General features: G+C 37.3%; 1 protein-coding gene across 2 annotated transcripts in view; it reads right to left on the bottom strand.

Annotated features, from left to right (window-relative positions):
• Window positions 1-1,328: 1,328 nt before the first annotated feature.
• Window positions 1,329-10,961, bottom strand: part of slco1c1 (solute carrier organic anion transporter family member 1C1) — a 31,694-nt gene continuing 22,061 nt past the window's right edge. Inside the window, exons 11-15 of one of the 2 annotated variants that reach the window (XM_062983169.1) lie at window positions 9,811-9,976; window positions 8,614-8,798; window positions 5,815-5,879; window positions 4,710-4,824; window positions 1,329-3,212 (exon numbers count right to left, since the gene is read on the bottom strand). In XM_062983169.1, the coding sequence (XP_062839239.1) occupies window positions 2,990-3,212; window positions 4,710-4,824; window positions 5,815-5,879; window positions 8,614-8,798; window positions 9,811-9,976 (754 nt within the window). In that variant the 3' untranslated portion in view covers window positions 1,329-2,989. Of the gene's footprint in view, window positions 3,213-4,709; window positions 4,828-5,814; window positions 5,880-8,613; window positions 8,799-9,810; window positions 9,977-10,961 lie in introns of both variants that reach the window. The other variant, XM_003220778.4, reaches the window with a different exon arrangement.

The raw sequence follows: 10,961 nt of genomic DNA, 5'->3' as shown, positions 1-10,961 counted from the left end.
CAGGTATTGGCATTTTACCAGGACCTATTTTTAATGTGAAATGAATTGATCATTTTGCCTTGTGAAATAGTGTATATACACTTGGTCCTTTATGTATGGATTCAACCATCCACAGCTTGCAAATATTCCCCAAATATTCTAAAAAGAAAACCTTGATTTTTCCATTGTATATAAGGGAAAGAATTGTTACTACACAAATGGGACTTGAGCATCCATGGATTTTGCTATCCATGTGGGGTCCCGAAACCAAACTCCAATGGATGTCAAGGGGTCACTGTATTCACCTTGACTTCTGAATTCTGCTTATTGATAAGTGCAACCTGGAAATCAACTATTTCATTATACAGTTGCTAGAGGAGCCTATTGGCAGGAAATGATGTGGAGAAGAAGAAGATTACCCACTGTCACCACCAGTTCAGCCCTGACATAGCTAAAATCTCCTTTTGTGTTTAATTCCTTCTCTTGAAAGAGGGAGAACAATGCTTTGTCCTAGAAAGCATAAGGCAGAGGGGCTTGGGGCCTCATCAAATGGGGGCAATTTTAGCAACATACATTGCTTCCACACTGTCTTACTGACACAGCCACACGCCAGCCATCACACAATACTGTGTGACTTCTGGAGGAGGCCCCATTCCCAACTGAGGTGGAAGCGTCACTGGATGCTTCCCCCACAACACAGGATCCTGCCTGTGTTATGCTGGTTCGAATAGTGTCAGCACAGGTGTTCGATGGGAGGGTGATGCTTTCTATGTGTGATGTTGGAAGCATCACCGTGAGGGAGTGGTGTGCCGAGCGACAGGTTCATCCCACTGCTTTTCTGTCTGGCGGTAAAGCCAGGCAGAGCACAATGCTTCACCTGTGTATTGTGATGGAGACTAACTTGAAGGTGCTGGATGTACGGTAGAGGCAGCATGAGAGCAAGGCAGAGATCTTTACAGCAGCCAAGTCTGTAGCATGCATGTGTTTTTGGGGTCACATTGCATAAATTCTACAATGTAGATGCACCTTAGAACATGCAGCTGTGGATTCAAATTGCAGGAAAAGAGATTCCACTAAAACTTTAGGAAGAAATTTTTAACCATAACAGTTGATTGGCAGTGGAATATGTTGCTTCAGAGTGTGAGCAACACACCTTCTATGGAGGTCTTTAAATAGAGGCTGGATAGCCACTTGGGGATTCGACTCAATAGCCCTTATAGTTTCTCCCAACTCTATGTTTCTATAATTCTGTGAGAATGCAGGATCTCAGCGATAAATGCTTTTCTCTTTATGCCTTAATGTAACACACATGTCCACACATCAAAAACTGGACCACAAGACAGAAAAGCTATAAGCAATTTTCTTTGAATGCATTTTAATTGACTTACAAGGGATTTTTCACAAAATCATATTACACATTATATTGTCACATCTATACAATGTGTACAAAAAGAACAAAGTAGGAAGAAAATAGGCCTTTTCATTCTCCAAGCACATCTGTAGTGCTGACATTTATCATGGGGATTTATCCTGAAAATCAGGTTATTTTTTTAAAAAAAATAAAAATGTTTTAGACTTTAAAACCGTATAAAATTCATGTGTGCCATAAAGTTGATACACAAAGCCCACTTTCTTAAGTGGTGGAGTACATCTTTTACTAGCAAGAGTGGAGAAAACCTAAGACTTTTTGGAACTTGGCTTACAATAGACAATACAAGGTGGGTAAGATCTAAATCCAGTATTAGTCTTGTTGATGGGAAGAAGGTTGGAAAATATTCTTTAAAATAGCAAACACACAAACACAGAGAGAAATAGAGTTTTTTGTATGAAAAAAACCTGACCAGAAGAAACATAGACTGATAATGGCCTTCTTAGTTTGGAACTTACGCTATGAAAAAAATAGCATGCTGTTTTGTGAACTAAACAGGCTTCTCTGTCTAGGAAGTAATATTTTTGTTTGGTGTTTTTAATACGTGTTCAAACTGTTTCCATTTTATGGCAATCCAAAGATGAGCCTATCACAGAGATTTCTTGTTCAGAGGTGGTTTGTCATTGCCTTCTTCTGAAATTGAGAGAATATGACTTGCTCATCCCATGGGTTTCTATGGCTGAGTAGGGATTCATAGTCCAATGCTCAAACAACTACACTCTGCTTGCTCAAATAGTATTTATTACATATAAAATAAAATTTCCATGCACAAGTATTATTTTCTGTTCTGAGAAAGGGTGTCTGGAAAAGATTCAGGACATTTTTGCACAAATTTTGCACTGGAAGCACAGTTTTCTGCACATAAAACAACTTGCACAGAAATTGGAAAAAACCCCAATACTATGTGAATTTTGCACAAAATAAGTTCCCAATTGCCAATAGGTTTTCAAAGATTTTCTCAATGGGAAGAAAATTATTAAAATTACTCATTTACTTCAAGAAGAAAATCAGTGAATACCTACTTTGTCCCTGGTTTCAGGGTTTCTTCAAACTTAGGTTAATTTGGATTAACCCAGATCACCCTGTGCAGTGTTTAGCCGCCACAGGGCCGTGACAATTATATACCAAACTAAAGGGTCATTGTAGATGAGCTCAAAGTTAAGTATCCTTAACTAAAGAGTCGTACCAGAATGCCAACAGTTCATTTTTAATACACAATAATTAAACAAATGAAAATGTTTCATACTTGTCTAAATGGCAAACACAATGTCTTCTTAAGGAACATTGGACATTTTTTCCAGAAAAATCCTCCATTTATTTATACACCAATCTTGGTATTTCTTACAAGAAGAAAACGGGGTGGTGGTTGAGGTTTTGTTTTGTTTTGGAAGAATGTCACTTTCAAAATCGTATTGTCAGGCCTCTACAAGTTCTAGAAAGCTTACCAAATTTGAATTTGTTAAAAAAAAGTTATATTGCCCATTCCCCTACCCACCACCCACCCCAAACACATGAACTTATAATAAAGCCGGGGTCAAGATTTCCTTCTTAGGACGAAATCATGGGAAACATCTGGTCTTCCTAAAGTCGTGTTTCTTTTTCTGGCCAGTAGGTGGACTGAATTAAATGGTCACTGTTGACAAAGTCACTTTTCCTGCTTTTGGCCAAAGTTATTCCTGTCTCTTCACTGGATATGACAGTTTCATTACGATGAATGTATCTCCTCTTCAAGACAATCAGGACAGCAATGCTTAGAAATGTGGACATGGTGCCCAACACAACAGTCAAACCAAGATAGATATACCTGTTGTGGAATAAGAAAATTTGTATCTATTATTTAAATCTAGTGGATGAGATTTGCATTATAGATTTTTATTCAATGATCAGATTTTTTAAAATAAAATAAAAAAATAAAAAATAAAAATGGTACCCCATTTTCAAGGAAAGGATTTTAAAAACAGTCTCAGTGAAACTAAAATTAAGATATTTGTCTATCCATGCATGGGCCTTTAAATGTTATATTAATTTAATTAATTTATTTATATGCCTCCTTTCTCACAGAGCAGGACCTAAGGCAGCTTCCAAGCACAATAGATTAAAAGCATTTACAGTAACATTTAAAAACAATTTAAATCACTCCATAAACATTTTTAAAAGCATACAATTTTAATATAAAAAAAAACAAGATATAACCTTTAGGAACCAGGCATTTGGCCCATCATAGGAATATTTAAAGTGAAAGTGAAAATTGAAAGTGCAATGATCTAGGACTGTTTATGAACAATGTCTATGTCTTTGTGTGATATATATTATTTTATGTGTTTATTGTTGTATTAGGGGAGGGTCAACTTTGATGTTTTATGCTGTTTTTTATTGAGGGCATTGAATTGTTGCCAACACTGTGAACCGCCCTGAGTCCCCTTCGGGGTTGAGAAAGGCAGTATATAAATATCTCAAATAAATAAATAAATAAATAAATAAACAAATAAATAATAAAACTATACCAATAAAATAACATCCTTGATTGTATAGTAAAAGCTTGATGAAATAAAAACAATGCCTGATGACTTCCAGTTTAAGAATGGAAGCAGGTTAAATGGCGAAAAGTTCTGTCCGTAGTCATTAGCATGATTTGTGCCTCCAACAAGCCAAAGTTCATCTGGCTACATATAAATTAGCCAAGGAGAAGTGTGGACCTTTGCAAACCTCACAATGGCGATGTAGAAGGGAGAACCATTAGCTTGTGGGAGCCTCCCAGAGAATTGCAGCTCATCATCCTGCATCATCATTGTAATTGAAACTGATGATATCCACCATGAAAGCTATCTTGGCAACCTAGTGATGCCTCAGCCAAAGTATTTCTGAGGCACTAGAGATCAGAGCACTGGGAAAGGACATCTATGGTGCTTTCCTGGTCATGGAGTGCTTTCACAGACTCTAGATGTCCTGCCACAACTGTTTATCCCACAACACTCCATGACTGGGAGAATGCTATAGATGTAACTTTCCAGTATCCCCAGCACTCAGAGTGCAAGGCTGTGGGGGAAGGTTTTGGGGGCTTTGATCTGTCATTCATGATTATAACAATGAATCCCCAGCACTTATGATATTATAAGTACAGCTTACAACATTGCAACTGCTGGTGACGTTGCCAGCTCCTGTGCATCCGCTATTACCATCTCTGAGCCAACAACAGCTAAAGACACAGCAGCAACTCATTGACAGATGGAGTCCAAAAATCTATGGATTCTGTGTATAATCAGAAACACCCCTGTAGAACTGAAGATTTCCACTGACTTACCTAAAGGCATTTGAATCATACAGCCTGCATGCACCTTGGCCTCCACACCTTTTGCTTCCCCACTTGAGACAAGTTGTGTCAATTGAAACTCCAAAATACACTGGAGCTGGAATTCCTGCTATATTTTGAGGGGAAAAAAGAATAAATATATGCACACTTTAATGTTTAAATGCTTTCTCTGTGACTGCAGGAAGACATAGGAAGAACCAATTCCTTTCAAGTAGAATTTAAGAACCTCCTTGGAGCTTTTTTGAAAAAACAAAACAGTCTCCTTCCTCAAATTCAAAATTCCCAGAAGACCTAGCCAGCTCAAACAATGGTGATGAATTCTGGGAGTTGTAGTCTGCCAACAAAAAATCAAAACAAATGCCAATTTCTGATCTATATCCTATGAGAACATCTAACTTAACTTAAACAGGTTTGATCCCCTACACCTGGATTCTGTCAAGTGTCCTGTCATTACCTTCTGGCTACATAGGACACCAATATGTGAAGGTGGTGGAAACCAAAGAGGCAAAGTCAACATCAACACTCCGCTTAAGCATACCTAAGTATTGCAGTCTTAGGATAATGTGCAGGCTCTTTGGTAATATTGTATGTTATTTATTTTATAGTCATGGATATAGAAACACATATAATTCCCCTAGAGGAAAACACAGACATGTTAATGTCTGGATGCTTTGTTTTCATTACATCATTTTTTATTGCGTGTGAGGCCACATTATACCACCATACATGGCAAATAATCTGTTATACCTTTATTGCAACCCATGTACCTTCACCATAATGGGGACTAAATCCATCTAACATTGCCTAATTATTTCTTTAACCCACATCAGCATATCTGGGTTATTTAGCATATTACCAGCTGGAAATAGCAGGTTGGAGCCTCCCCTTCATCTACTGCAGACCACAGAGCTGTCTATTTTCAGCCCTTCTTGGCATATTTTATTGTCTCCCTAACCTACGCCCAGCTATCAAAAATAAGTATTTTGTGAAAATTTACAATTTCCCACCAAGAATGTCTCAACAAGTTGGGACACCCTTTCTTGATAAGAATTACAACATTTATGAATGTTTCATATTTACAGAGACTCATACTTACCAAGAACCCTTATAGCCAAAGTATAGATTCCCAGAGAAAATGATTTGAGTTGTGGATTAATGCATCTGAAATAAACAAATGGAAAAAAAACCCTTAATATTTATTTTTTAATTGTTGTCAAGTTAGTTGAGTTCAACTCATAATGACTGTTTGAATGAAATAGGGTAACACTAAGGGCCCTTCCAGACAGGTTCAAAATGCGAGACCTATCACACTTTTCCCTTAGGCATCCAAAGGACAACTCAGGTAAACGAGAATTAATTTCAAACAAAGCAGGGGTTCCCTGCTTTGTTCTGAATTAATTAGATACTTGATAAGATCCAGATCTTACTACATGTGAGCCCTGGTTGGATTGGATCCAGAGACGGCATCATGCAATCACCGGGCCCAATCCACACAGCCATCTCAGTTTTTTGGGCTCCATGAGCCTGGAAAATCAAGAGGGTGCCTACTGTCAATAAAAACCCCAAAATAATCCTTAAAATTAAAAAAACTTACCAGGCTGCCATTATGGTGGTCTTTCCATCCACCTGGCATGTGGAAATGATGTGCCAGGAGATGCGGAGGGGGTGAGGAGCAAAATCTCTCCTTGCCCCCTATCTCCTAGTGCATCATTTCTTCGCACCAGGAGGATGGAAGAACCACCATAATGGTGGCCTGGTTATTGAGAAACCCACAAACAGTTCCAGGGTTTGTTTGCTTTTTGAAATATGGGCAAGTAAAACTGGATATTGAATCCATGGAGTTATACATAGAGAATGTTGATGGGAATGCAAGAGAGGGACTTCACAGTGGTTGCCGCATGGCTCTGAAACTCTGCTTAGAGAAGCCAGAATGGCTCCCTCCCTACAACTTATCCTGGCAGCAGGCTAAACTTTGTTATTCAGACAGTCCTTTAAGGCAGAATGCTTTTAAGAATGAACCAGGTAGTGTTTTGATTAATGTTTTAATTATTTGTATTGGTAAAGGTTTTATGTAATTTTAACTCATTTGTTTTAACAATTCGAGTTATAATTCTTTTTAAATATTTATACATTTATATAAGTTTTTAATCACTTTGTTTTTTAATGTTGAATCTTAAATATGAGAGAAAAGAAAAATAATAATCCTAAAATAGTACTGTATATGTTTCTGAGAAAATCCAAATCCTTCTGAGAATTGTATCTGAATTCAGAAAGAAGAAGCAGCCAATTATATCATAGTCTGTTCTAATCAAAACTTGGTGCATTCAGATCCTGAAAGCTCATGTTTCACTTATACTACTGGTTGTATCCAAGCCGGCTTTGTTCTCTATGCTGCTTAGTATTTCCTAAAATAAATTTATTTTTCATACATTATTTCTTATCTACACAGACTTTGGCGTGAAGTACATGTGACACCTTCCAATAATGCTCTCCTCTGACAGGCTTATACCAACACTGGAGTAAGTCTGCCACCTTTAGGGTTTTAGATTAATTACACCTGAAATTAAACTTCAATGTTGTGAAGACAGAGGACCATGATGATGTCAACAATGATGACGATGTAGTTAGATCTCATTCCAGATATAATTCCACAATGAACTACCACCAGGTTTTTTTTTTGCTTTTTTTAGTCTTCTTATTTCATTCAAGAGGCTTCATTTAAAAAAAAATTAACAATTGAGGAGATATATTAAAACTTTGATGATGTTCATCAAGTTTTTCATCTTCTTGTTCTTTTAGGTGGTGGTGGTGGTGATGCTTTAGGCATTTTCAGGATTGCAGATAAAGACCACAATTCTGTTGACTTCTGCTAACTAAACAGGCACATGTTTTCTGCTCCCTCCTTCACTGTCACTATGCTCTGCTCCAGAAAGTACTTTACACTGGTGTAACAGAACAATATTCAAGGATTCCAACCTAAACTTCAATAACATACCTTCACACAAAGGCTGGAATCCTGGTGGTGACTTTTGATGTAACTTCTCCTTATGTTAGAGTATCATTTTCCTCATCTGTTGTGAAAAAGGTAGCCTGTACTTCTTTGTGTGACCCCAATACATGAAACCCAAGTTGAAAGCACCGAAGTTGCACTCATAACAAGCAGGGAGCTTCTACGCACCATTTGGCTGTAGGCACATAAGTCTTAAAACGTAATCACTGTTATTTTCCAGATCTCCAATGCAGACCTCCAATTACTATGGAATTGTAAATGTTATATGTACTTATTAAATATTTTTATATAATGTGTCTTATCTTTGGTTTAAATATGGATCTGTGAGGGTTTTGGGTGGGATGGTCATTTGTTTATGTGTTTTTCTTTTGTACGGCATTGAATGTTTGTTGATTTTGTTGTTCACCACCCTGAGTTCCTTTGAGGAGATGGGACTGTATAGAAATACAATTATTATTATTATTATTATTATTATTATTATTATTATTATTATTATTATTATTATTATTGCTGCTGCTGCTGCTGCTGCTACCATTGGCCATTTTTCCAACTGTGCAACTAACCAGATGAGAATATGCACTCCTCCAGTCATTGACTCCAAGCAAGTTGTGCTCCAAGACTTCAAACTGGGTTTACATGGCTAACAGGAATCAAGCAGGGGTATGATGGCATAGATTTCTATTCCACCAACACTTAAATAGGATCTTGGCCCATCAAATCTAATCAGCTTACAGTCTTTCTTGCAAAGCAGAGATATAAGATTCACTGTAGTTTGGACTTTAGTTTTTAGGTAGCAGCAACCTATTTGCTCAAAAAACACCTTCCTTCATTCTTTCCTTGTAGCCCTTGAAAATATTGATGTCAAGAAACTGGTTCTCAATTTACCTTAGAAGTAAAATGTACCCAGGAGTACCTCCAATAGACAAGGTATAAGAAGTCATTACTGAAACCACCAAAAAATAGAGGAACATTTTGGGGCATTCATTTCCTTTTTGACAAGATCCTGCCACAGCTGAAGAATGCCTTGAGGCAAATGCTGGGATTTCCACACAGCTGCAATTATAAAATATCTGGAATAAAACAAATGAAGTATGGGTTCAGAAACTGCCAAATGGTGGCACGCTAGCTTAATCTTGTAGCAATTCAAAGAAAAGTTAATGGCTTTAAAAAATTTAAATCAGCCACATTGTTTGCAATGCCTGTGCTCTTGAAATATATCCAAATGCTCTGAGAAGTCTTGTGATGGTCCCAGTGCCACAATGATGACATTGTATGCCAACACTTTGGAAGTGTTATGTTTAGAAACAATCATATTTGTCCACATCCATGAAAACATTCCAAAAACATTTGAAAAAGGGTACGGTGTATTGGATTACAAGATGTTTTTCCATTCAGAGAATGAGTTTTAATAACACTTCCATGAAAAGGGCGGGGACGCTTCCCTACAATCCCAAAAGCCACCTCCCACACTATTTTGAAAACTCCATTAATTCTTTATAACGGTATTTCAAAGGGTTTAAGAATTGTAAACATATTACGGAATCCAGTTTGGTGGCTGATGGCTCCATGTTAGTGAAACCATTCCTTTTCCCCAGATTTTAGTTTAATCTTTAAGTGAATTATCCAAGGTACTGAGCTCTATCACCCAAATATCATCAATACCATCAATTCAAAGCTTAGGCTGCAATTACCACCTGAGCTTTGATATCTTCTCTGGGTTTAGTTGTGAACTTTAGCTGTGTGTGAAGGGATGGATAGTTTTATCAATGAGATATTTTATGAGCTATCTCTATTGTACTTCAAAATATTTTCAGAGTGGTTTTATGTTGAACCCATTGGAAGATTTCCTTCTTGGGGAGATAAACTGGCTAAAACTGTTATGTTGATTGGAATCAACCAAGTTGTTTGAATTTTCAAATTCTGATAATTCTGGAGACTGTCATAGTGCATGCTTGAACTTTCAACTTTACTGCTAAATCACAGTCCTTTATCACTTAGAGTTGAGTTGATTTCACTCATCAGCATGAATATTGTGTAAGTTGGTCTAGCCTATAAAAGGAAAGAGAGAGAAATAACACTTACCACGTCTTTCCCACTTCCATTAGCTGTTTTACAACCAGCAAGACAAGCTGAGACATAAGTAATTCCATTTTCCCCACATATGGGATCCCATTCATTTTTGGAACATATGCATTCAGAGTTGCACTCCGAAAAGAGAGTTTGTTCATAATGGGAGATCTGTTTAGTACTGGGGAGAAAAAAGGGAATGTCAGGATAATCTTTTCATGATGGTCAGAGACAAGAGGATTAGCTCTCTTATTTTCAGTTCACTCTATATTGGACCAGTAGCAGTTGGTAGCTCCTAGATCAGGCACGGGCAAATTTTGGCCCTTCAGGTGTTTTGGATTTCAATTCCCACAATTTCTAACAGTCAGTAAGCTGGCTGGGATTTCTGGGAGCTGAAGTCCAAAACAATGGGAGGGCCAAAGTGAATCAGTGGGGCAGTTAAAAAAAACCAAACCAAACCTTGACTTTTAGTTTGAACATCAAGGAGCTATCCAAGGTACTGTGCTTATTTTGGGTATTACTATCCAGCATAGTGGATAGCCTCTTTAAACTTCAGACTAAACCACATTACGGATTCCCTTTGCAGATTAACCTGCAGTTCCAACCTTTTGGGCTCTTATAGCTCAACTTGCCCTTAGGTTCTCTCCATGGATGTGGTTCACAGGCTTCAATGTGACCATGATACTGGACAAGAAGATGTGTTTATTTTTGAGTTCAGGTTGCTAAAATGTGACCAATTCTCCTCATTAGTTTTTAAGTGAAAATACATTCAGAGATGTGGAAAATAATACAGAAAAGCCTTATTATATATGAAATAAGTTAAATATCTCACATAACATCCCAATGTGTGGGGGGGGGGGGGAAGAGGGATATAAAGAGGGGGTTGTCTTATTGGCTACCCCACACTTGTTTAAAAAGCATAGATTTATAGGTTTGACCACCAAAATGGAAATTATAAGGCAGGAGGAGGTTGGTAAAAGAAAAAGTCTTCCCTGAATTCATTTTGTAAGAAGCCTGCAAGTGGTCTCTAGAAGCTCCATAATTTTGATTTATATATGTAAGACTTACCATTTATTTAGACAGATTAAAACAAAATATACATGCGAACATACAAAAAACAAAAACAAAACATCAACAACAAAAGATTAAAAATAAATTTTCTGGAA

Source organism: Anolis carolinensis, chromosome 5, assembly GCF_035594765.1.
Source record: "Anolis carolinensis isolate JA03-04 chromosome 5, rAnoCar3.1.pri, whole genome shotgun sequence".
Classification (NCBI taxonomy): domain Eukaryota; kingdom Metazoa; phylum Chordata; class Lepidosauria; order Squamata; family Dactyloidae; genus Anolis; species Anolis carolinensis.
This window is presented reverse-complemented; position numbering and strand designations above follow the sequence as displayed.